The 26,061-nt window shown below is 43.1% G+C and overlaps 2 protein-coding genes across 4 annotated transcripts in view; one reads left to right on the top strand and one right to left on the bottom strand.

Moving 5' to 3' along the window:
* NAV2 (neuron navigator 2) overlaps positions 1-13,803 on the top strand; it is a 233,309-nt gene extending 219,506 nt beyond the window's left edge. For all 3 annotated transcript variants that reach the window (XM_075163316.1, XM_075163318.1, XM_075163317.1), the window contains 9 exons: positions 887-982; positions 1,141-1,309; positions 3,314-3,549; positions 4,793-4,947; positions 5,427-5,498; positions 5,974-6,170; positions 6,603-6,721; positions 11,701-11,904; positions 13,007-13,803. In XM_075163316.1, coding sequence (XP_075019417.1) covers positions 887-982; positions 1,141-1,309; positions 3,314-3,549; positions 4,793-4,947; positions 5,427-5,498; positions 5,974-6,170; positions 6,603-6,721; positions 11,701-11,904; positions 13,007-13,132 — 1,374 coding nt within the window. In that variant the 3' untranslated portion in view covers positions 13,133-13,803. The remainder of the gene's footprint in view (positions 1-886; positions 983-1,140; positions 1,310-3,313; positions 3,550-4,792; positions 4,948-5,426; positions 5,499-5,973; positions 6,171-6,602; positions 6,722-11,700; positions 11,905-13,006) is intronic.
* An 8,428-nt stretch (positions 13,804-22,231) lies between these two features.
* On the bottom strand, positions 22,232-25,773 carry DBX1 (developing brain homeobox 1). The gene is made up of 4 exons (XM_075162795.1): positions 25,422-25,773; positions 24,867-24,968; positions 22,995-23,197; positions 22,232-22,606 (listed from the first exon to the last, which is right to left on the bottom strand). The coding sequence occupies exons 1-4, from the start codon at positions 25,771-25,773 to the stop codon at positions 22,232-22,234; spliced, it is 1,032 nt and encodes a 343-aa protein (XP_075018896.1).
* Between the last annotated feature and the right edge of the window lie 288 nt (positions 25,774-26,061).

Raw genomic sequence — 26,061 nt, 5'->3', positions numbered from 1 at the left:
TTGACTCAGCATATCTTTCCATTAAATACCAATTTTGCATTAATAAATTACAATCCTGGATAAGCAAATTAACAGTAAAACTATATTGCTAATTCTGTTGGACTCCACTGTGCTCACAGTCAGTAAAGTTACCACGTGGAAATGATTCCTTACGTTTTAGTTGAACTTGAAGTCTTCTGATAGGAATTAGTTTTTCTTCAATTAATGTTTCACAGTGAGCACAGCTATAGAAGAATAGAAACATGAGGTGCGTTCTGTTTTTTTATCTGCCTTAGAAATCAGAAACAAAATTATCAACTAAAGTGCTGTGATATACCAAACATAACACACAAGTTGTTATATATACATGTATATATAAAACTCTCTCTATATATAACTATATATACATATAACCATGTATAATTTCTAGATATATATTTAGATTTCTACGTCCATGGCAGCATTTCTAGAAGTAAATAGGATAAACCTTGCAAGGGCAACATATTTGATTGTGAAGTCATGGAAAAATGAACATGCGTAAACTTTTCTGCCTAGAATTTTCCTAAGTGTCCTTCTGTCTTTTTGCTAAGCTGTAATCCTTCCAGAGGATTTTTAATTGTTCATGGATTGATTAATAAATACCTTTTATTTAACATCTGTACCATTGGAGTATCCTTTAGATTTGTGACTCCAACACTGTAGAAAATGTTTAGTAGAAAAGAAGGATTTCATATAGCGTTCAGAATTCATCATATAGATGGTAAAGATGCACCATTATTTAAAAAAAAAAAAAAAAAAGAACAAAAAAAGGAAAACAAAAGCACCAGCATTTTAGTTACATTAAACAGACTTGTCTGACACAGTTAGGATTTATTTATTAACTTAAATTCACATTTCTGTGCGTTAGGATTCGAGGCCTCGGACCTTCCTCATAGGCTGCATCGGAGTCAGTGGCAAGACCAAATGGGATGTTCTGGATGGGGTTGTAAGACGGTTGTTTAAGGTTAGTGAGTACAATTTGCTGTGTGCTTGAACCCTCCTATTAGATTTTGATGGTACCAACCAATATTTAACTTGCTGTGATTATTACTATTATAGCATAGAACAAAGTCGCAGAGATTTCAGTGCTGCCTAACTTTTCGTGTCCCTGTTTCGCCCTAGGAGTATATCATTCACGTGGATCCCGTGAGCCAGCTGGGACTGAATTCAGACAGTGTTCTGGGCTACAGCATTGGAGAAATCAAACGCACTAATAGTGCAGAGACCCCGGAGCTGTTGCCCTGTGGCTATCTAGTTGGAGAAAACAACACTATTTCAGTTACCATCAAAGGTAGTTACGCTTGACCTGTCTGTTGTAGTTCTCACTAATTACAGTTTCATCACAGCTTGCTGTGTCAAGAAACTCAGAGGAATAGAAACTTTTTATTGTGTTTCTTTTTCCCGTCCCTGCCTTTTATGTACTGGGCCTTCTATTTTCATTGGATAAAGACAGCACTTAGAGTATGCTAAGTCTATAAATTCAGCAAATTTTCAATCATCTTTAACAGTAGGAATAATTACACACACAACAGTCTTCTCCACATACCTTGAACTGATGCCTGGAGTTGTCCTGGGGAAGACCTCGTACCACAGGGGACGTAGTGGAGTTGTTTGAGCAGCAAAGTACCTTCCAAATGAAAAAAGCCTCAGAATTTCATTACCTCTTTGTAACAGCTATAGCTGGTATTTCCTTCATGCAGAATAAAAAAATTCTTGATTTAACTTGCTTGGTTGGTCTCGCTGAAGAGTCCCTCCTTAGGCACCAGTAAGGAGGGATCCCAGAATTCATGGGACACCTTAAAATCTGGATTTTTTCAAAATGTATGGTTTTCAGAATTTTCATCAATTTCATTATATCGTACTGATAAGAATTGAAACGCATTCATGGTTCTCACATGGTTTCTCATTTGGTTTCTCAGGGAACCATTTTTATATGAAAACTATACTATGAAACTAGATTTGAGGGAAAAAATCCTCAGCTGCTACATTTTGAAGGTTACATCAGTTTGCTCGAAGTTACACGAGTGAAATCTCGAGCGTAGATCTGCATACGGACGGTAGAGTATTTGAGAGCATTGCCAAACACTCTGCAGCTCAACTTTGAAATTTGGCTGTGGCATTTGACTGAAAGTAGTTTGATTTTTGAATATTGGTGTAAAAAATCAATTACCTTGGGTAGCAAATTAGTGGGTAGGAAGACAAAATAAGCCATGAAATATCTCGATTTTCTGAGGCTTGGTGTGAACCCAGGGTATTCTGCTCACTTAGAATACATTGTCCAATTGTAAATCCCAACTGAAATGTTGCTTAAGGTCTAGCCATATCTGTAAAGCTGCAATCTGATTTTATATTTAACTTGCATTGGCTTGACTTGTACTTTGAAGGTTCATATGTGATAACAGTTTTCAATAAAACAGAAATCTATTTAATCAATTTATGGAAAATTACTTACATATGCCTTTGAGCTATAAAGCTGCCTATATAAATATTTAATATTCCAAATAACCATTGAGGTGCAAACATTCCTGTGTGTGATCTGCCAGCTTCCCTTTCTGCTGTTTATTTGGAAGCACTGTGTATTTTCCCTGAGCCAATTCTGCCTAAAGTGACTGCTGACATTGCGTAAATGCTTATCAGTAGGAGTTTTATGTTAGAAGAGATAACTATCGGCGTACAGAGAAGGAGTTTAATTACAAGCGTTTGGGAAAGTGGGGGGAGTTGATGATAGCTGGGGTTTTTTTGTCTAGTGATTCAAAAGTAAACAGGTAAATTCTGGATGAATGCGTACCGTACATGGCGAAATACTGCAAAATGGATGGTCTGTGGCCTGGAATCATTTGTACGGCAACTTTCATAAGCCTTAGACGCTGTAGGATGCAGCCGAGGGACTGAAGGAGGATCCAGGCTAAGCCCATAGGTCACTTCTGCACTGGTTTTACCAGCTTTATACGTGCTCCTCTCCACCACGGGGGATACCAGAGCGGGGAAGGGATTTATCTCTGAAGTGAGAAACAGCTTAGTCAGGTCAGATCTAAATCTGTTGTTTCTAAGTGTTATTTTGGGGCTTTCTCCTAGTATTACTGGGCCCAGGTAGATTCACAAAATCACATTTTTCAGTTCTCCGGTTTGATTATCTAGTCCTTTCAACTAATCTTGATTTGTTCAAACTCCACGAACAGCATTGCTTTGCAGCATTAGAACTACTTACTTAAAAAAAAAAAAAAGTTTTAAAAATGCAGGTAATTTGGAAAAAAGTTGGGAATCCCTCTAAATGAGGAATCTTTTCCTGTTGCAGGTATTTGCGAGAACAGTTTGGATGGTCTGGTGTTTGAATCGCTGATCCCAAAGCCTATACTGCAGCGTTACGTCTCTCTTCTGATGGAACATAGGCGGATTATCTTATCTGGCCCCAGTGGCACTGGTAAAACATACCTGGCAAACCGCCTGTCTGAGTATATGGTCCTTAGAGAGGGCAGGGAGCTGGCTGATGGCATTATTGCAACCTTCAATGTGGACCATAAATCCAGTAAGGTGAGGAAACGGAAATAATCCTTGTCCAACTAATGCTACCGTATATCAAAAATGAGAGACTCCTCCTTTATTAATCCATCAAAAGCTGATTTTAAACTTATCTTTCTTTTTAAAGCGTTACGTTAATCCTGAAGGGAATAATATTTAAGATTTTCAGAACTGCAGATTCACCTGAATCTGGCCCTGAAATAGCAGGCTTCCAGGTGTGTATTTAAACACCTAAAGGTGTCATGATTTTCAAGCGGTTAAGAGCCTGAGAATTGCTGAGGAAGTTAAACACCTGCATAAAATTCCCAGCAACTTAAGCAATCCCTATTGCATGCGGGCATTTTTCCAAAAAAACCCTCAAATGCATCTCTAGGCTGTCAAGAGTTTCTGCAGCTGCAAGTATCAGCAGTTGTAATCTGCATATGCTGGGTTTGGAGTGACTGTTGTCCAGACACATTCCTGCGCCGGTAAGGCATGTCTCTGCTTTTTTATATGCTGCTGGTTTTGCTGAATATACCTCCAGTGAACGTCTACATTAAAGAAGAAAAAAAAAACGCTGTATATTTGATGACCTTAGGCACATTTTCCTCTGGAGGAAAGGGGTGGTTGAAATTGTGGTTGTAGGCCACTGGTATAATTTGAGACGTGCTATGGAATAAATGCTTTAAAGTTGCTGAGATCATTTCAACCACACCCAGTCACCCGGCAGCAGCCCCGCAAGCTCATCCTTCTTTCACAGCGTTACTGAAGGCACCGGAATTTGGCCTCTGCCGAGGGTTGCTTTATTCCAGATTAATTGTATCGGCTGTATTTCGATAGACACACAGTTGCAAGAAGATACAACAAACCTAGCTGGGATGCAAAGTTTGGTTTGGTGTATGGAAAGTTGAACAAGTTCCTGATGAGAAAGAGAAATACATTTCAGACCTCAGAGTGTCGGATTAGGACATCATGAATGAAAAAACACAAACCAAACAAGAACATCTTACCCCCCCTTTCGGCTCTTATCTCACACAGGATTTCTGATACAGCCTTTGAATCTTCAGCGTAACCTACAAAAGAGAAAGAAACCCATTTTCTTCTCTTTTCTCATGGAAAATGTATGCATTTGTAAGATGGCAGGCTCTTTTGCTTTAGATTTCATGACAAAGCCAGTAGCTTACTTATCTTAACTGCATTTTCAAGGAATATGATGAGAAATCTCTTTTTTTTTTTTTCCCTCTTTCTTTTTCTTTTCTTTATATGTGCTTTGCAGGAACTCCGCCAATACCTGTCCAACCTAGCAGACCAGTGTAACAGTGAAAATAACGCTGTGGATATGCCTCTTGTAATCATTTTGGATAATTTGCATCATGTTAGCTCCCTAGGAGAGATCTTCAATGGACTTCTAAACTGCAAGTACCACAAATGGTAAAGAAACAATATCAGAACGCATTCCAAATTTCAATACTGCAGTCAGCCCACTGCCATTGCAAAATGTGATCACAAAACCAAACTCTAGATTGATTTGGTCGAGTGGACTGAGATGGCCAGGCCGTCCGTATTATGGACAGCACTTCAGAGGCTTTTGTCTTCATAAAATGATCAATTCCTCTGAAATCAGTAATAAAGTAGTAGGAGAGGGTTTGGGTAATCTGCATTCACTTCATGCAGTAGATCTTCAATAAGACCCCGTTTTTAGTGAAAGTTCCTGCTTTGAGATTTCTGTTTTGCTTTCAGAATTTGATGTTCTCAGAAGTCAGATTCTCAGTAGAGAATTTGGTTATAAGTAACTACAAAAACCTTCTTTGACAAAAGAGGTTTGAATAACCTTTTTTAATGTTGAGATCTTACTTTGTTTTTCAAAATTCACAAGTATGATTTGCTTGATTTTTTTTTTTTTTTAATAGTCCATATATTATTGGCACAATGAACCAAGCCACCTCCTCAACACCTAATCTTCAACTTCACCATAATTTCAGGTACTGTTTATTCATGTTTCTTATTTATGTTTGCGGGCTGGCAAAGGAGTAATGGCTACTGAGTCATCTGAAATTGTTCTTATCAGCTGAAATAGCAAACTGAGAGAGAAATACCATTCGCTACTAGTTGCTGCCCTAACATGTGCAGCTTTGTTATGATGCTGTTATTAAAGTGACTGCAGTTCATAAAACTTTCCCTTTTCGGAGGATTGTTCAGATATTTGATCCTCTAACAAATTTTAAATAAGGTAATAGGCAAAGCAGATACTGAATGAGAAATAAGCTGAAACAATGCACAATACAAATTGTTTCATCTAGTGAACTCATCATTCCAAAATAATTTTTGCTAAGAACCATATGTGACTGGGATATCCCATGATAATCATCTAGAAATAATAAATGAAATTTAGCCCAGAATAGCTATGTTCAGTAGTATAAAAGAGAAATAATGGACATTTCTGCTGTTCTGCCCTAGATGGGTGCTGTGTGCTAACCACACCGAGCCAGTCAAAGGCTTTCTTGGCCGTTTCTTGAGAAGAAAACTAATTGAAACAGAGATCAGCGGCAGGATGAGAAATGCAGAGCTGGTTAAAATTATTGATTGGATTCCCAAGGTCTGGCAACATCTGAACAAATTCTTGGAGGCCCACAGCTCCTCTGATGTTACTATTGGTAAGTGCTCTGTCCATATGCCCAGGCATATGTAAACGTATGTATTTTATTTCCTTGTCTATCAGGTGCATCCTTGTACGTTTCTTTGTGCTATATCAGGTAAAAAAGGTTTCTTTAAAACCCTACTTTTAGATGGCAGTGTACTCAGAGGCAAACTGCACAAGAAGTTTCTAAACTTTTTTTTTTTTTACTTTTTCTAAGAAAAAAGGACTTACCAAGTCCTGGATACAAACTGTGTTACAAAATCTGGTTAATTGTTTTCACCTTGAAGGCTGTAGTTTTTCAAGTTGATTCAGAGGATTTTTGAGCTTTCCGGAAGAGCAATTCACCAGGTAGCTACTTTCTCCAGAGAACTGGAAGTTGTTGTTTGATCCTATTTTGAGGCGTATCACAATCATGATTTGAGTGTAATACCTGAATTTCCCTTTCCAGGTCCACGGCTCTTCCTCTCCTGTCCGATAGATGTAGATGGTTCTAGAGTTTGGTTTACTGACTTGTGGAACTACTCCATCATCCCGTATCTTCTGGAGGCAGTTAGAGAAGGGCTACAGGTGAGCAGGCAAAAGTGAAAAATCGTAGGTCTTGAATGGTATCTATTCAAAAGGCAACGCAGCATCGGGCAAAACTGAATAATGGCAACATTTTCTGTAAATACAACTTTGCACACTGAATACCTCATATCTGTGAAAAGGTAGCCTAAATTGTCATTAATTTCAGGCAGAATTATTCTCTTCAAACAATTTTGAAATATGGAGTGGGAGCACTGAAAGTCCAGGTTAGATTTTTTTAAAGGTGTTTAGATGCCAAACTTCTGGTATTTTCAGAGGGGGGAGTTAGACACCCAAGTATCTTTCAATAATCTGTTCCAGAAGCACACCTTAAAATTCTACTGTGCATCTGAAAAACGTGTTTGCGATCGTTAACTTAGTTATGCAGGATTTTCCTTTGTAAATCAAATCTTTCAACAGAGGAGGAACGAAGCTGTGTATGGAGAGAAACATATTAATGAGTGACAGGATCGGTATCAGTGACATTTTGATTACTTCTCAGTCTACAGGATAAATTTTTTACTAGATTCCTTCATAATTCTTTCAGAGGCCGTAGTGAAATAATCATTGATTGCCTGTACTTAGTAACTGATTCATACTCTAGCAATTTGGATAGTTTGAAGCATTACCACACAGTTCTTAGCATCTCTATGACAATAAAGCATGTTGGAATCAGGAGGAGGGTTCGACAGAGGATTGCTATTGACTTGCCATGCAACTATGGAAAAAATGACCTTTTTTTATTCTTCAGTCCTCTGTTCACGGAATAAGCGTGGCGGCACAACATTTAAAAGACAGGTTTGGAGACAGTATAATCAAATACCAGTAAATTCTGGGCATTGCATGCATGAAAGCTAAACGTGAGATCACACATACAGAAGTAAAAAGGTGGATCACAGTGGCAGTCTAGAAGATTGAAAAAGGTAGATGGAGACTAGGAAGTTACGGCAATGCATTGGGAGCTTGTGTTTCGGTAAGAGGACAAATGCCATTTTGAGGGCATAAGCTATAATTACCTGATAGAGGTAGGAAGAGAATAGTACTTCTGCATGTAAAAAGACTTACTAGAAAGATAAAGTGGAAGGGGTTCAGAAAAGAGCAGTGGAACCTAATGATACATTAAGATGCAGGAAGCATTATTCAGTGAGAGAGATGAGAAGCTCAAACTATTCAGTTTATTCAAGAGGAAGCTTAAATATTACTTGGTCTATGGGAGTCTTTTGTTTTAGTCTTACAGGGAGAAAAAGTCTAGTGGTTGGTTGGGAAGTTTGGACTAGAAAAACTCAAAGTATAAGCAAGACATGGCTTGTTATTTGTAAGAATAATCAACGGGTATGAAATTTTACTTACAGAAGTAGTAGGTTCTCCATCACATATGTCTCTGTGTCTGAAATCTTTCTGAAACATGAAGTAACTGCAAGTACGAGCTCCGTGGAGAACCAGTTGTGTTGCAGAATGGTTCCTTCATGTTTGTGAAAAATATTTCTCTCCATTCTGCTACTGCTTAGGGCTCACCATTGCAGTGTTTGTCAGGATGCCTTGCCATTAAGATATGTAAAAAAAGTGTGAAAGATTTCTTTTGGAAAATACTGGGATTTTCTATTGACGTGCTTGCTTGTTACGTTTCTTTTCTATGCAGTACCCTTTCTGTATTAGAGGTTCAGTTCTTGTCTGCAGGCGAGTGCTCTGCAGAGAATGGAGAAATCATGAAGATGCACCAGTCTGAATACTTGGAGAAGTACTAAAAAAAAAAGGGATTTTATATTGTCCAGTTCACAACCACCTTGGGTTTCATTTGCTATGCAGCAGAGATTTATAGATAATAACAGAGAGAGAGATGGGACAACCCTGTCATAGAAAACAGCTTTTACTAATGGCTCCTTGCAATTCTATGAAATACATGAATTCTTCAACAAGTTTGTTCAGAATTTGTGCAAACTGTGTTTGCCATTTGAAATTTGTCAGTGCCTGGAGACCTCATTTTCTTTGAGACGATTGTGTTAAGCTCTTAGATGTGAGGAGTACGATAGGTCCTAAAGTACAACACACACAGAGCAACTTTGCTAGAAATAGAACAGGAGAACCATTTTACATAAAACTTCCTGTAAGGGAAGGTAATGGGAGCCAATAATCTTTTTGACTTAAAACAAGTGACAGGAGAGCGTGTGACTTTGTTTCCTCCTGGAAAGGAGAAAACTGATACTCACAGGGATGCTTGGGCTCCTTGTGCTGTGTTTTGAAGCTCTCCTACCGGCTGATCAGTAGGCGTGGAAAGCATTGAAAAATCAGTAATGGAAATGAAGAGAAAGAATAACAATTAATAAAACCATCTTTTTGCTTGCTTGTTTTGTCTGATATCTGCATCTTTCCATAGGTTATTTGAATGGCTTGCGTTCCAAGCGTAAGGATTTCAGTTTCTCACTTTGTGCTGTAGATTCTGTAGCCACTTCAGTCCCATTTCCCCAAATTCCGTTAGTTCATTTCCATTTAAATAATTTCTCAATTTACTCTAGAATTTCTCTTTTGTTGAGTCTGTGGATAGGAATAAGACTTCAATACTTGAAGAGTAGCCAGTTGTGCTAATTAACATGCTAATGCTAAATGTGTGTTTCATTTTGGGATATTTTCTGTCCCCCACACCTACGAAGGCTCCTCCGAGAACACATCTTCTCTCATGAAATTGCCTGCCAGAAAGGAAGGGTGGACTGCTGATTTCACTCTGATCTCTGTGGATCTAAACTGAACTATTTTTATATATCTGTTTCTCATTTAGAAAACTATTTTGGGTCAAAGACAAGTGAGCCAAATGGATCCTTACAATAATTGCTCCCATTGGAGCTGAGTTTTTTTGTTCTTCAAAACAGGGATGTGAAAATTAGAGGGTTATATAAAACCCCAGTTCTTCCCGCTTAGTGTATCGATACGGAATGCAGCACCAGCAAAAAGAGGACCCAAAATCCCCACAGCTTCCTGCCACCGTCGCTCGTACTCCAGTCATTCCTCTGTGGTGGTTTGTGAAGCAACCTGTTAGATTCTTGCCCCCTTAATTGCTCTTTAGAAAACGTGAAAGGGATGGACAGAACTGGTTGCTGGGGAAGGGAATAGTGAGTTAGTCATTCAGTCTCTCATCTGCTGAAGATGTGTGATGATTTCATATATTGAAATGGGAAATTTGTTTATTAGCTCACTTCCAGAAATGAGCTAGGATCCACACGGACGTTCTTAGTAGCAAGGACACGTGAAAAATAAAATCCTCTCCACTTAGCAACTGACATGTATTGCTGTAAATTCGAGAACAAGATTAAAATAGGAGATCTGGGTTACCACAGCTTGAAGGCATTGTGCTGGGAAAATAATACAGTACAGCTGAAGGATGAAGAGTATTTGGGTTGTGGAAGAGGCTGTGTTCGAGATTGCCTAGCACCATCTGCTGGGCACCTCTGCTCCGGGCTGGGACTCACTGCTGCCTCAGAATAGAGAGATGTTGGTATTTAGAGCAATTTAATACTTGGTGATCTGTGCATGGCGTTTGGCTGCCATCCATGGCAAAGCTTGCATTCACATCTATCGTCTACTTTCACTTAAATTTAAGTTTCTTGTAACCGTTACAGGGAGGCTCTACTAGAGGCAAGGACTTCATTCAGCGTGTGTAAATGAACACAGCCAAATTTTCGAAGAAAGGGGAAGGCTGTGAACTGCATGGCATCATTTAGACTGGAAGCCGTTGTTATTTCGTAATATTGCCTGGGAATCTCTGTCAGAGTGCCATTCTGCCAGCACTTGCCTGATGGATACCTGCAGAAACACTCTGCTGCCATGCAGGAAGATCGGATTTGGGTTCGTTAACCGTGCATCTAGACGAAGTCAGTCTTTTGCATTCTGGTTGGATGCAGCATTTTGGGGATCTGGTTGCACTGGAAGCAGTTGTTCGCTTCTGTGGCGCAAGAATGTTCCAGGGATTTCTGGCAAAGTGAAGAACAGCATTTAAAAGCTCAAAGGTTTGCTGTAACTGTTGCTGTGTGGCAATGGGGAGGTTAACGAAATGGGTGTGTGTGAAAAATAACACCACAAAAAACCCAAGAAGAAATAGCGATGAGGAAAGTGAGATAGTCTCAGATCCATCACAGCGCTGATGAACATCTTGGTTAGACCACTGCTTTTCCCCCTGTGCGTTGTGCAGGAAAGGGAGAGTTCTCTGAATTCAAGTGACAAAATGCCAGTGACAAGCTCCAGTTGCTGAAGGATGTTTAGGCTGAAATTTATTAAGCAGAAGTAAACATTTTAAAGTCACTTGAAGTGGTATTTATGCTTTCGAAAGTCACGTGGCATTAAAAGGAATTTATTATCTAATTAAGGCAACCGAATATAACAAGAATGCGTTGGGATTCAGTAACACAGTCTGTTCAAAACAGGAGTTTTTGAGCTAGAGCTTGCTCACTTGAAACAGGAACATGAACACAGCCAAATCCTGCTGGCGCTTTTTTTTGGTTGAGTGGAAAGAAATTCCCCTGACTTGAAAACCTTTTGCTATGACATCCATCATTATTGCCTGATGACAGCTCTCACGTTTCCTCCTACGCATTCCACTGACGGCGGTTTCACGACGACAGCAAAAGATAAGGCAGCTGCTGGTGCGATCCCGATGTCAACATTGACGGCCTTTTTTGTGTTTTGACTTTATTTAAGTTAACTTTATTAAGTGGGGTTATTTTCAGGTCTGCCTTTCTTCGACTGGTGCCCACAGAAGGGCACTGCAGTCTCAGAGGAGGCGGTCAGCCTCTTCCAAATCGGTTGCCATTAAAAAAACAGCTAAGACTTTTGTATGTCATTAGGGTAAGGGAAATCTCATTTGGTCTTGTGCGGCCCTGCTTGCAAGTGGTTTCTGCAATCCAAGACTCAGGGCACATTCATTTTGGTTAGGTAGGCACTGCATGAAACGGTAAACTAATAGAAATGTTTTACATGTGTTTATGCTTTTCCAGTTGTATGGGAGGAGGGCGCCCTGGGAGGATCCTGCCAAATGGGTGATGGACACCTACCCCTGGGCGGCCACCCCACAGCACCATGAGTGGCCCCCTCTGCTACAGCTGCGGCCAGAAGACGTGGGCTTCGACGGCTACTCCATGTCATGGGAAGGCTCGACCAGCAAACAAGTTCCAGTGAGTGATGCTGAAGGAGATCCTTTGGTAAGCTCTCATTTTTGAAACGGCAGAACTGCCTCGTTTCCCTTGTTTCTGGGGATTAGAAAAAGGAATTAAAAAGTAAAGGACAGGTGAGGAGTGATTTAAAAGTTTTAGAATGAGAAGGCAATGTTTGTGGGGAAGTCATCGGGTCAGCTCGGGGAATGCATTCGCACAGAAAAGCTGTACAGCTTTGCAAGAAACAGCGGCAGAAGCTTTCCAGATTCATTTGTTGAGGATATTTTGAGGATTCATTTTTTGAGGAGCGACGGAGGGTGTGTGTAATAAACTTAATTTCTACACTGTGGAATTAAATATGTGATCTTGTTACACAGACTTGAATAACACAGTGGAACCATTTCATTTAGCCTGTTTTGCCACAATCACAAAATAGGCTTGTTGCTTTACTTCACGTGGCTTTTAGAGCTGTATTCTTGACATCAAGTGAAAATTGTGATTTTTCAAAGAATATATGAACTAATAATCTCCACGACTGGTGTCTAATTTATGAATCAGAAATACCACACAAGCATATAGGGAAATGTTAACATGGATTTGTATAGAATATATAAATTGAGCTTGAAGGTAACGCTAAATACACATTTTCTTTCAATGGGAAACAGTTTTTGAAGCTGCTGTGCAAACTGAATGCCCTGAAGCTGTTCTGTTGAGGTGTACATTTTTCTGGACAGTTGGGAGTATGGAATGTGTGGTACTAGCTCATACATATATAAACAAATATCAAGCTAGATATTAGGACATTTGGATTTGCCTCTTTTGACTGATCTGTTGGTATTTCCATAGGTCAGGGGAAGAGAGGGGTAGGATGCGTGCAGAATCCTGCCGAGTACGGCTGTGGACTAATCCCTTCAATCCTCTCATTTTCAGCTTTACTGGAAAAGCATACTTTTTATGACTAACTTGCATGCTGCTGCAATATGATTTGCAGTTAGGAGCTCTCTTCAGAGACTCAATATTAATCACCCCACTTGTTTCTTCCTTTCCGTTGTTACCCACTGGCAAGTGAATGCCACTGTAGCTTTCAAATGGAGTTGATATCCTTTCTACCTTAGAATACAAATAACCGTGAACTTCTGCGCCTTTGCAGATGAACATGCTGATGAGATTGCAGGAAGCAGCCAACTACTCAAGTCCCCAGAGTTACGACAGTGACTCGAACAGCAACAGCCATCATGATGACATCCTCGATTCGTCTCTGGAGTCGACGTTGTGATCTTTCTCAGATAGAAAGAGGTTGTTCCCGTTATCGCTCTCCCACTTGGCAAGAACCCTGATCACAGACTCATGAAAAGAACACGTTCCTGGGCTGGGCTGGGATCTCAGTATTAGAGCTGCAAGAACAAGAAGACACTTGGAGTCAGTCTTGAACCTGGGTGCAGGCAACCCAAGCAACCTTTGTATTGTTTTTCTTTTGACGATGATGAGAACTGCACTAGTCCTTTGTTTTCTTCTGTTTAGTTGCTGTAAGCTCTCATGCCTAAGATACTGAAGATGTTAAAAATAATCATCGTTACTAAAAGTTGAAGGGGTGGGGAGGGGAACTTCACAGCTATGAAGCAAACAGCTTTGTGCCATGTACTGTCTGGAAGGAGAGGGGAGAGGAAATTTTTGCCTGTGCTGCTTCTGACCAAACACATTTAGGTGAGGGCTGGACTTTTACCAATCAATCAGCTTTGCGGATTAAACTCAGCTTCATATAGTTCTGGTGCTATAACAATATCGCTTGCCTTGGTAATAATACTCAATAAAGGCAAAGCTGTAAACCAGGGAAGTTTGAATAAATACTAAAAAAGAGAAAAGGAAAAAAAAAAAAAAAAAAGAAAAGAAAAAGCGCTGCTCTCCTTGCCAGTCTGAGACCTTGGCTTTCTTTCATTGTGTGTTTATAAAGATATATATATAAATAGGAATATATGAAAATATATATACAGTCTGAACAAATCAGGTTTTTTCAAACACTGTGTAACAATCAATCCTACTACAAGTGAAAGATCAGGTAGCCCTTTGCTAGTCCCGGCCTGATTCTCTTCCCACTCACATCCACGTCACCCACGCGGTTGACTCCAGTGGCCGATTGATTCACCCTGAGGAGAGCGAGTTTCCCTCCTCGGCAGAAGTCAGCGAAAGGGCCGTGCCCCGCGAAGTCCTGCAGCTCCCAAGACCTTCGGCCGTGCACAGACAGTGTACTCGGAGGTGAGCTACACCCCTGAAAAGGGATTTAATCGGACTTGCCGTTTTTAATTCTTGCCATGAAATGTTACAGCTGTTTTCTAAAAAACTTCGGGTTTTGTTCAGAGGTTTCGTTCCAATCAGCACAACTATAAATGGGTTAATTAAAACTCAGCTCTGTGACAGTTCCAGTGCTACTCTGGTGACAACATTTACTTCCATGACTTTTCTTTTTAACTGAAAAAAAAAAAAAGGTATTTTAGCAGTATTCAGGTCTAGGAAAAAAGGAGGGAAGGTACTGCGTCTTTTAAGTTTAGCTGGGCCATGCTTTTGAGTTTTGGCAGAGCTGTGAACCTGGTTTTATTTCTCCTCCTCTCTGAACGCACACCCACACTATCAGTGTTAAGGCTTGTACTTCTGTTGGGGAACAAGAACACCTCGCAAAGAATTGCACTTTCCTTTTCACGGAGGCGAACGCGTACACCACCATCACCACAACGTCAGCTGTACCTCAGCAAAAACGTCGCTCCTCAATATTGATTTGTACGAGCCTTTCCAGCTATCTTCTGGTGCTGACTTTTAAAGCGATGCCTTATTTTGTACTAATTGTGTTTGATTAAATTAGTGCTGTATATTATGGGATTTTATTTAAAGAAACAGGGCTAAAGTCATCTCTTGGAATATCATAAGTTGCTGTGAATATTGTTTGTATGAGATACTAGAATTTGTTTAAATGTGACAAAAAAAGGAGGGAAATGAGATAACTTTTCAGGTTCATATCAATCGCAGCTAATAAATCACTGAAGAGCTGTTTTATCCATGCAGGAGGAAAAAAAAAAAAAAAGCTTTTCAACTATAATAAATGCTGTCATTAATAAATTACAGGAATATGCTGGTTTTTCAGTGTACAGAAAAAACTTACTACAAACACTTTTTTAAGAGCTTGTGGGTTTAAAGTAATATAACAGACAAGTTCATGCTTCTGTGACTGAGCTTGAGAGGATCGTTTTATTATACCTCATGACTTTCTGTAACATAACTGTACTTTGTCTTACTGAGCTGGTCTTGAATCTGCTCCTGTTACAACTTTTAAGTGCTGATGACTTTTTTTTTTAAAAGAAAAATATTGTAAAAGAAAAATTTAAATATTTTAATGATGGGGTGGAAGAGCTTGGTGTTGTTACTGTTTTAACCTTATGAACTCTATTTCATTATTTCACTGAATGAAATACCAAGGGTTACTCAGCCAATGTTCCTAATCCAGTTCTTGGTACTGTAAAAATGGAATAAATCTGTGTGGCATCAAATACATAGCATGCTGATTATGAGTTTGAGAGAGGTTAATTTTTCCAGGAGTCTTGACAATTCTGCTTCCCAGCACTGACTTTACCTGCTACTACTGTGAATTTTGGTACCTAATCCCCCAACTGAATCCGTGCAAATAGAGCATGTGCCTGTAAAAATATCCAGTTGCAGGGCTAGGGCTTTAAACAGACTTAATATCCTAGAAAATGTCTCAGTTAACCTCTAACTGAGTGCTGTAAGACATGATTAAAATGGTGTTTTATTTGTGGGGAATGGGGTATTTTTCTCATTTTTAATCCTGTGCTTAAGCTCAGGAAGACATTTCTGTTCTCTTATTTTTTATCGACACTAGCTTGGATTACAGTGAGAGGCAATTTTGAGTAGGCTAGTCATTCTGAGCGTCACGATACTCAGTGTCTTTTCTGAAACTTCGGGAAGCAGGGTTACCTGTTGTGCACACGTCTTAGTTTTTATGAAGACTTTTCATAGATTAAGTCTTTCTTTAAGTGACTTTGTTCTCATTTAAGGCTTTTTCAAAATGCTTCCTTTTTTTTTTTTTTGCCTTTTTTTCCTTACAAACTTGGCTTCTTTAAAAAAAGAAAAAATCAACAAGAAAGAAATGCAAGATTCTATGCAACATTCATGTTGAGTTATAAATTGAAAGTATAAAACATTTTCTTTCCTTCAGAACTGCCAAGAATGATACAGGCCATAAATGAGATGCCGTTTATTTGGGGAAGGGGAGGGAGGGGGTTGGTTAGCCTTTTTGTACATTTTGGAAGAAGCAAACTGATATTTCATTGTTGATGCTTAACTTCAATATTATGTGTATGAAATCTTGTCTAAATGTGGCAATTTTCTTTCAAGGAAAAAAAATACAAAAACAAAGCAAAAAAATCTTTCTTTGTTGATATTAAATGGAAGGTTGCTGTTTTGATCTAGTCGTTTCCAGTGGAACAGTTTATGAAATATGTTCTATAAGATGTACATTTTTTCATTGTAACATAGAAATGTAAATATTTGATTAAAAGTGCTGCATTTTGATGAATTTTTTCTAGCCATTTTTAAAGAGAAAAAACTAGGAATTGAGTATTTTGTGTACGTTTATGATGTTTTCCATTTGCTCCTCTCCCTATTTAATTTTCAGTTCTCATTTAGGATTGGAATTTGTGAATGGTCTGTTTGAGATCATGCCTCCCCTTTCTCACCCTCCCCGTTTCTCCCCCTTCCCCGCCCCATGTGTCATGGAGAATAAAGCTGATGATTGTACCAGTCTTAAATTATTCATGATTCAATAAAATTGATGCTTATTTATTCAGATTTGTGGCTTCCCAGAACTTTTTGTCCCTTCCTAATCAACATTTTCTGTTTTTTTATTTGAAGATTGTGGGGTTCAGTTCTTGTTTTTATTGGCTTCTTACAAGTACTTGTGAAAAGATGCCAACAGCCCTTACCCACATCCAGGAGGAAATCTAGCAGAGGGACGACACCAGTACGATTCTCTCCCATAGCTAATGTTTGCACGCAGCATGCATCAAGATCCGCTCAAGGCAAGGCTGGTCTATCCATTTGGAGTGTCTCTGCATAAAGCTGGCGGTCATACGTGGCCGGCAGGCTGGATGTATCCTGATACCAGCTGGTGCCAGCTTCTTTTTCAAGAAATAATCCCTGTTGGTCACAAGGGCTGCACGTGGCAATGTATGTTAGCCTTGTTCTGAACGTGCTTTGCAGAATTAACTTCATAGAATCATAGAGTGGTTTGGGTTGGAAGGGACCTCTAAAGCTCATCCAGTCCAACCCCCTGCCATGGGCAGGGACATCTTCAACCAGATCAGGTTGCTCAGAGCCCCGTCCAGCCTGACCTTGAGTGTTTCCAGGGATGGGGAACTTCTAGGAGTACTTCACTTGGTGACCCTGGGCAGATCGGGCTGCTCACTTACAATAAAACCATGACATTTTTTTCATTTGCGGAAAAAACACGACAGAATTTTTGTGGTAAAGGCAGAGTATCGGTGGCACCACTTTCATCTCCAAGGCGAGCTCTAGACTCTGAGCGTGCCCCAGCATCCGTATGAGCCCACCTACAGGTCTCCACTTGCTCTGGTAGGTCTTTCAAACTTTTTTCATTCTCATCTCCAGGAGTTGGTTTAAAGGAAGGAAGCTTCAGAGCATTAAGCAGTTCAGTTCCACACATTATTACAGTTTCCTCTTCACCGATTTGATAGAGACACTGTGATTATATAGTAATAAATTTATGTTGGTCAGTAAGAACACGTAGCGATCTATTCTCCTTTCTGGTTTTCCTTAGGATGGGGATTTAGCACTGGTGGGGTTTAGCCTTTCACAAGCCTCAGCCTGCACTGGTTGCTACTGGAAACTATGGCCTTGCACCTCGGGCTCTATTTCTTTAAGACGATTGTAATGTTCAAACTTCCCTGGAGGACAGGTGTTCTGCAAAAGAGGCAATTTAATTTAATTTTTTTTTTTTTTTGGCTCAACCGTGGCATTCTCAAGCTCTGCGGTACTGAAACACGGGGCGGCTGGCGAGGATTTTTTGCGTACTGTTGTTAGAAAAGACAGCGTTTCATACAGATGGGATAAACATGCTTTCTGCATATAGCGTTACCATCTGTGGCTTGTCAGATGATTTCTAGACGATGGGTAAGTGTTTCTCCAAGGGGCACGCAGCAGCGTTGGCGCAGCACTCCGGTACGGGGCTGTGCAGGAGGCTGCCTTCCCTGCCTGCCCCGGCTGCGGCACGGGTGACGGTGCTGCCAGCTCCCCCGGCTTGTGCGGGGTGCTGAGCGAGCAGCCGGGGAGGGGGGCCGGAGGGGTGCTACCGCCAGGGCCCCCAGGCCCGGGCGCGCTCCGGGGCTGCCGGCGGAGGATGCTGCCGTACAGCTCTGCAGGTAACAGCAGCCCAGGCTCCCCGAGGAAGCCATTCCTTTTCTTTTCTTCCCCTGTCCAAAAGCCACTCTCCCACGCTGGGGGAGATCAGAGTTACAGCAGGCACAGATGTTGAACCAGCTGGTTTCTTAAGGGATAAAATAATTGAGAATTTGCTGCCCTGAGCTCACAGTCACCAAAGATAAATCCCCCTCTCTGCCTTTCCCGTTCCCCAGTGTCGGATATTTCCCTCCAGGCTGTGAGAAGGAAGACGCGACACACAAGACCACTCCGGACCACCGGGTCTTTAAAAACAGCACTTTAATATCATAAAGCAGCAGTTGTTATGGGAGTGCATCACATACAGGATTACTTTGTTCCAGAGTTTCAAAAACTGTGGATGCTACTAGCCAATATGGAAATCTTTCCATCTCCACGGAGGCAGGAAAGGCTTCTTATCACCTTTCCTCCTTTCCCAAAGCATACAGAGAGATGCATTAATAAATAAGTAAATAAATAAACAAACAAAATCCAGGGCCAGCAGTTTTGTATCAGCCTCATCAAGATGAGCTACCTTCAGGGAATAGGGAGACTCTATTCCCTGAACGCTCTTTATGTTAACAGCAGATTATGAAACATTTTGCTCTTAGAAACACACCCAAGCTGAACTCCCGGTGTCCTGCACACCAGGAACAAGCCCCATTGTCACCTGGTCCTCCTAAAGCAGCTGGAATCTCTCCACGTTTGAGGTAAGCAAATAAGTTTATGCCTCTGACACAAGGGTAGCTACTTCTGCAGGACTTGCCTTGGCACAGCTGTCCTGCGTGAGCCATCACATGGGAGCTGTGAACCCTGGCTTCACCCTCCCGAGTATAAAATGGGAGCCTTTGAGAGGGAGACTCTTTTCCTGCAAGCTACAGATGCAGTCTGGCAGCTGTTGGTAAGTAAAAAAAAAAAAAAAAGCTGTTTAATTTCATATTAAGGTGTCCCTGAATCTCAAATCGTTGTGCTTGGTGGTTGTACAATGTTCTTTTTGCCATAAGAAAAGATCCTTGAAAGGAAAAAAAAAAAGAAAAAGAGTACGATTAATAAATGTCACATTTCAGGTGAGGGTTTTCCCCTGTTAAATGGCAATTCCGGGTTATTTTTCCTTTAGCAAGGATATTTGCCTTGCAGAATAAGAGATAATAGCACTCATGCTGGAAGGAGTAGTCTGAAATAATTATTTTTGGTAACATTCCAAGTGCAGACAAGCTGCGAAGAGCAGAGGGTGTAAGATGACTAGTAGCTTCTGTTGAACACTGAGTCAGGAGGGATTAGGTATCGATGATACCGGTTGTTTCGAACATGCTCCTTTCTTGAGTATCGTGGTATGTGTGATGGTACCTGTGCTCTCTGGAGCAGCCTATACATTTTAACAAAATACGTGTTTTGAATTAGATCTGTTTATAGGTTACTTAATGTGGTCTTATGCTTGCTAGACTAGTAAAGTTTGAGTTATAAATAATTGTCATGGGGTGCTTTATCACTTAAAGAGTCACCAGATGGACAACAATACATCCTGCAGCATATACACCGTTAATAATGCACGTAACAGCTCTTTTCTTTGAGCCTGGACTCGCACTCAGGTAGATTGTGCCCGTTGCTGTTTAACGCACGTTTGTGTGACCTTTTAGGTATGCTTGGGAGATGTGCTGCTGCTTTGGAAAAGCTTTTTTTTTAAAAAAAAAAAACAAAACACACCAAAAAAAACCCAAAAAACCAACCCAACAAACCCTCAGGCTGCTTCACTTTCTTTTGTGTTTTGTGGGACACATCCTGCGTGTGCCCTGCCCCAGGTGTATGTTATCGACTGCTAAGGGCTGCAAGGTGTTAGGGGGGCAGAAGATGATTGAAGTGACAATGTGTCCCGGCTTAGGTGTGTCCAATTACCTGATTGGAAAGTAGCTGAAGACCTGGAACAGGCTTCCTAGAGGGGTGGTCGATGCCCCATGCCTGGCAGTGTTTAGGAGGCTTTTGGACAATGCTCTTTAATAAAGTGCTTTAATTTTTGGTCAGCCCTGAAGTCGGGGCAGTTGGACTAGGTGACCGTTATAGTTCCCTTCCGACTGGAATCGTTCTCTTCTCCCTTTCATGCCTTTCCTTGTGGCTGTGGCAGCGTAGTGAAGTGGAGCATACAGGGATATTGTGTTCAGGTGACGTCTGCTGCATTTATTTCTTTTTTTTTGTAGTGGTGGGCATTAGTCAGAGCCTGTGGAGCAGAAAACAAGCTGCTTCTGTAAGGACGTACAGAACTCCGCTACCTGTATGCAAGGAGGAAAACATTGACATTTCTATAGCGTGCATTTGTATCTAAAAAAATATGCAGGTAGTTATGGATTTGCCTCACGTTGTAGATGTGATCCTCGACTGGGCTTGGACTTAAGACACCACTTCAGCCTCCTCTCTTCCATTCTGTTTCTCTGCCCCAGAAGAACATTCGAACTACACACCCCCAGTCTACAAACTGTGGTGTCTTGGGAGGGGGATGCAGGGCAAGCGTCCGCCCCCGGCCCTACCTGGGCAGTAACTGGAAGGAAGGAGGAGAGGCAGAAGGGCTTTAGTGGGGAGCACAGGGTAACAGCAGCAGAAATGAAGTTGCATTTAAATGCAAGGAGGGAGAACCTCATTTGAACTGCAGAAGATCTTTAATCCCTTGGTCGAGTTGCTCCCTAGTTAAAAGGCAGGTAGATATTCTTGTAAGGTTATTTAATTTGAAGCTGATAAATTGAATCACTATACTGTTGATCTACAGGTAGGTTTCTTTTCTTTCCCTGTTTGGCTCCAGCCACAACCTACAACAACCTGTAAAGCAGAACCAAGTATTACTGAATGATCAAACTTGCAAATCTACTTTTTTTTTTATTTGGCAATCATTCACTTTATTATATATACACATATTTTAAGTCTGTACATAGTAAAATACAAAATAAAAGTGTTTCTTTATAAGTTACACAATTAAACAGCTACATTTGTTTGTAGTTTAGCCGTCATTTAATTAAAAAAAGGAGAGAAATCTTGTTGAGCCATCGTTATATTCATTCACAATAACCTTGGTATAAAACATCCATACAGAGCAAGTGTACAAAATAGTGTACAGTTCATATAAGCTGTGCAAAGACAGCAAAGTTCAGTCAAAAATCAAAGAGGCATATCCACTTTCCTCTGTCCACATCATGGATAGCAGAAGCAAAGTGGAAAATAAGCGCAGGCCTGTGGGCAAAAGGGTGGGTTAGACAGTGCTTCCGATATAATATTGATGCATAAATTAAAATGAAAAACATATAAATATATAAGGTCTCCGTTACACAAGGCACACTTACATCATACCTTCGAATTCGTACCAGGGATTTCAGTGGGTCTGCACCAGTGGTGTGCTATTCGGGGCGAGCAGGGAGGCAGCGTTTGTCTGTGTCCCGCAATAATGGGATTTACTCTTGGAAGAAAGGGTTGCTAGATCAGACCAGTCTTCAGGGTTTTGAAATCTTAATCGTAGCTGGAAATTCACTTGAAACGTAGTAAAAATGGCCACAGCATCTATATTGTATTTTTTTCTTGTTTCTTATGTGGGGAGAAGTTTTCCCTTCCAACAGGCTAGACTTTCCTCCCTGCTATAAAGCAAGGAGCCGCCTGTTGCTTGCTTTCGGGAGAAGGTAGCTAATTGAGCAAATGTTGATTGTTAAGCAGAGAGAGTTATGAAAAGGTTAGCAGATGCTTTGTGAATATGAAAACCTCCACATGGGGCAAAGAATAAGGAATACCTGTAAGTAGAAAGTCTTGTAGCTATGCGATAAAGAACCTGCACCGGAGAAGCATGTGGACGTTTGGGTGGGACATCACCTCTTCAATTTATAGCACTCTCTTTTATTTACATCCTTGCAATGTCCCCATGTGATGGTAGGGGCGGGCACGTGATCTAGGAGACTGTTATCTCCTCCTCTTCCTCTTCCCCTTCATCATCCTCTTCCTCTGAATCTGAGAAGTCTGAAGGTTTGCTGGGGCTGCTAGAATGGGACGGAGAAGGAGGCATCTGGGAGTCCAGTCTGTCCCTCAAGTGTAGATGTTCTGGGGACTGGTGGTAGGTTAAGGGGTGCCGGGGGCTGGGTGGGCACACGGGGGGAACTTCCTCCTCCTCCTCCTCTCCTGAACATTTCTTGCCTACGTCACTGAGGTCTGGGTGCGGGTTGAACTTGGTGGGTAGGGTCTGTTCTCTGCAGCCACCAGAAGAGAGGAGCTCTCTTTCTTTGGAGTTCCTCCACTTCATCCTCCTGTTCTGGAACCAGATCTTCACCTGAGATGGGGGAAGCAGCACAGAAATGAAACAGTTCAGTAAACCAGGGACCAGGAAAGGTCTTTTGGTGGTACCCTCGAAGCCCTGCTCATGCCTGTACTGAAGCTAACAGGGACCACGGAACCTGACCTTTGGGGACCCTAGGAGAGGGGTCAGGGGCAATAAGGCCATGTTCCGTCCCTTCCTAATCACCCAGCTGGGAATCGCGCTGCTCTCTTGGCTCCGTTGATGCTCACAGCCCTGTAGCTTGCTTTGGGCTTTCTCCAGGTCGTGGGCAGTTCTCCCTGCTCCCACCCCCTTCTCCTGCCCTACCCTCAAGCTGCCCCCGGGGGTGGGGGGCCCAGCTCCCTGCACCCCTCTACCCTCCCCACCCTGCGCTCCTTCTCACCTGCGAGTCCTTGAGGCCCAGCTTGGCTGCCAACTTCTTCCGATCGGGTTTGCTGATGTACTTCTGCTTCTGGAACATCTTCTCCAGCGCCTTGCGCTGCACGTCGGAGAAGACGGCGCGGCGCAGCATGCCGCGGCGGGGCTTGCCGCGGGCGGCCAGCGGCCAGGAGAAGGTGCCGGGGATGGGGACCACGGTGGAGGCGGCTGTGGGGGGGGACACACGGTGCTGAGCAGAGTGAGATCGGTCCCCGCCACTCCCCTCCCCGCCCTTCGGGTGGGCACCCATCAACCTGGGGCCGTGAAAAGGAGCTTTAGGCTTAACTAAGCACCCCCCTTTCAGCCAGCGATCGCTGGGATTAGATCTATCAACTCAAACGTGCAAAATGGATCAATAGTGGCTGGTTTTGTTGGGAGATTCAAAGGTCTCCGGCCTGAAAAGGCAAAGCGAGGCGTAGCAGCTAAGATAGAGGTATAATAAAAAAGCTTTCTCTCCCGCTCAGAAGCATTTGATTTTTTTTTTTCAGATGCTTTTATCATTTCAGATGCTTTATTATGCTCGAGATGAAAATGAGGACTTTTCTGATTGTGAACAAAACCGCTCCTCTTCAGATGCAGTTTTGATCAATCAGTATTCATCTTTTTATATTAATCTCTTCTCTCCCCCCCCTCCAAAGTTGGAGAATTCAATCCGAAGACATGAAAAGTAACAGCTAATTAGCACATTGCCTGGTTCCCAATGGCATTGGTATGATAAAAAGGGCAGAGTTTCGCCTTAAAAAAAAAAGGGGGGGGGGAGAACCTCCCCAAGAGAGACAGAGATGCTAATGAAGCGTGAATGGTAATTGTGTAGTAATGAACTAACAGAAAAAGACTGAGGACAAGCAGCTAACGCCATATATTATTGGAACAAAAGAGATTTACACTTTCAAACTAAACACAACGGCATGCCAGGCTCCTCGGGAGAATACTGATGGCACAATCGTCTCTTTCCCCAAATCATTTTCATTAAATGGACATGAAAAGCTATTTATAAAGCTCAAGTTGTTTTTGTTAGGCTATTCACATGCTGGAGAAAGGAAGCAAATTCCATTATCCGGAGGATGAATGGAAGAGCTTGGGTTATTTTTTTTTCCTCTCTCCTTTTCCCTGTTTTCTTTTTAAATTAATAGCTTGTTTGTGTAATTAGATTTCTTTTTTTTTTTTTTTTAATTGTTCTCTCCGCATCATAACACTTCAGCGCTGTAAGAAACATACCCCCGTAGCCTGCTTTCTCGCCGAGACCATGCCGTTTGAGACCGCTGACGGTCTCGAGGGGAAGGGATGAAGTGGGAGACCCGAGGGGAGGCCTAGTGCGCGGTGAAGGTGGAGGAGCGGAGTCCCGGCCGCGCCCGCGGTACGCTCCATCCGCCTGTAAGCGCCAGCGGCGGGGGGGGGTGAGAAGGTTTTTGGGGGGCCGGCGCGGAGAGCGGCTCCGCGGGGGAGCGGGCTGCCTCCCTCCGCCTGCGCGGAGCCTGTCCCCGGCGGTTGCGCGGGCGCGGAGCGCGGGCGGGAGCTGACCGCTCCCCGCGTGGTGCTGAAAGCGGCGGCGCGGCCGTGGGGGAAGGCGGGAGGGGCTGCCGGGGAGGAGGGGGGACCCGCCTCGCCTCGGGACCGTGACAATCCCGGCTAATTTGCCGATCAGCGGGGGGAGCGGGCAGGGAATGTCAAGCGGTCGCTGCCTGTGCTCAATCGGGCATCAAATTGGCGCGACTGATGCTTGAATGTTGTACTCCCTCCAACCTCTGAACCGGGGCAGCACCCCGGGGGGACGGAGGAATATTACCGGGCTGTGCCCGGAGCGGGCCGGGAGGGAGGGGGGCTTTGAAAGACCTACCTGGGAAATAGGAAGATCTGATAAAGGGCTGGAAGGATCCTTCAAAGTACGGAAAGGAGAAAGTCTTTGGAGGGACGCTCTGAAGCAACGCAGGGGAAGTTTCTAGTAAAGAAATAAAATGAAATTAAGCGAAGGGTTACCGCCGGTTGGACTCGACCGACGGCACGGCTGGGTCTGTCGCTTGGTCCGGGCATCGATGCGGTGGGACTTTCCTCCCCCCCCCCAAAAAAAAAAGCCAGACTAAGCCCGGAACCGCCCAGGAAAAGCGGCACTTTTGCTGCCACGGTTTTGCCAGCAAAGCGGCACCGGGATGGCAGGGTCAGTCAGGAGCCCCGTCTGTGGGCCGCCCTGCCTGCTCCCCCCGCCCGTCCCGCGCAGCCTGCCAGCGCTCCCCTCCCCTTAAATCCGAGCGCTGCCGGAGGGCTCTGCAGCTCGGTACTGGGTCCTCCCTCCCTTTCCTAAACCGGCTCCCTCCTCTCCCCCCCACCCCCGCCGTCCCCCTCCTGCAGGCGGGGGCTTCCGCGGGCGCGGGGGCTCCGGGCGCGGGCCGCTTACCGGCGCGGGGGGCGGAGGAGAGGATGGCGTTAACCCCAAACTTCAGGAAAGTGGAGTCGCTGCTGGAAGTCTGCGGCGAACAGATCCTCCTGGAGCCGGCGGTGGTGGAGCCGGCGAGCTCCGGCGTCCCCGAGTCCGTCCTGGCCGCTGGGGCTGGGGGGGACATGCTGGGCGGGGGGGCAGTCCTGGGCAGGTAACTGGTAGGCCTGCTGATCCGGATCAAATCTTCCACCAGGAAGCTGGAATGGCTGGAAAAAGCCGACTGCAGCGACTGAGGCAAGGTGAGGGTGGGAGTCGGCCGCAGGAGGCTGGGGTAGACGGCCGGCGGGGCGATGAGGCTGGGGAACATCATCGCAGGGGCCGTCCGCGGAGCAGGGCTGGGGCCGCTCGGTTGTTTGTTTGTTTGTTCGCTTTTGTTTTCTGCTTTGCAAACCTCGTTTAGTAAAGATCCAGCTAGCCAGCCTGGCGGGGTTCTCTCTGCCCCTTCCTCCTGGACGATGGGTTTTATAGTGGTCAGCCCCGCTGAGGCTCTTTCAAAAGTGACAGCCCCAACAATGGGGTTCAACAAAGTTCTCCACTTGAGCTTCATTCAGGGCGAGCTCCGGGCTTCTCCATTGGTCCGGGGCTGCAATTTATGATT

This window comes from Calonectris borealis, chromosome 14 (assembly GCF_964195595.1).
Source record: "Calonectris borealis chromosome 14, bCalBor7.hap1.2, whole genome shotgun sequence".
Classification (NCBI taxonomy): Eukaryota; Metazoa; Chordata; class Aves; order Procellariiformes; family Procellariidae; genus Calonectris; species Calonectris borealis.
This window is presented reverse-complemented; position numbering and strand designations above follow the sequence as displayed.

Excerpts from the sequence above, each read along its gene's own strand:
- DBX1 (XM_075162795.1), bottom strand. The coding sequence starts at position 25,773 with ATGATGTTCCCCAGCCTCATCGCCCCGCCGGCCGTCTACCCCAGCCTC. Across the intron at positions 24,969-25,421 it reads CTCCTCCGCCCCCCGCGCCG|AAACTTCCCCTGCGTTGCTT; the intron begins GTAAGCGGCCCG and ends TTTCTTTACTAG. Across the intron at positions 22,607-22,994 it reads TGGGCCTCAAGGACTCGCAG|GTGAAGATCTGGTTCCAGAA; the intron begins GTGAGAAGGAGC and ends CCCCCATCTCAG.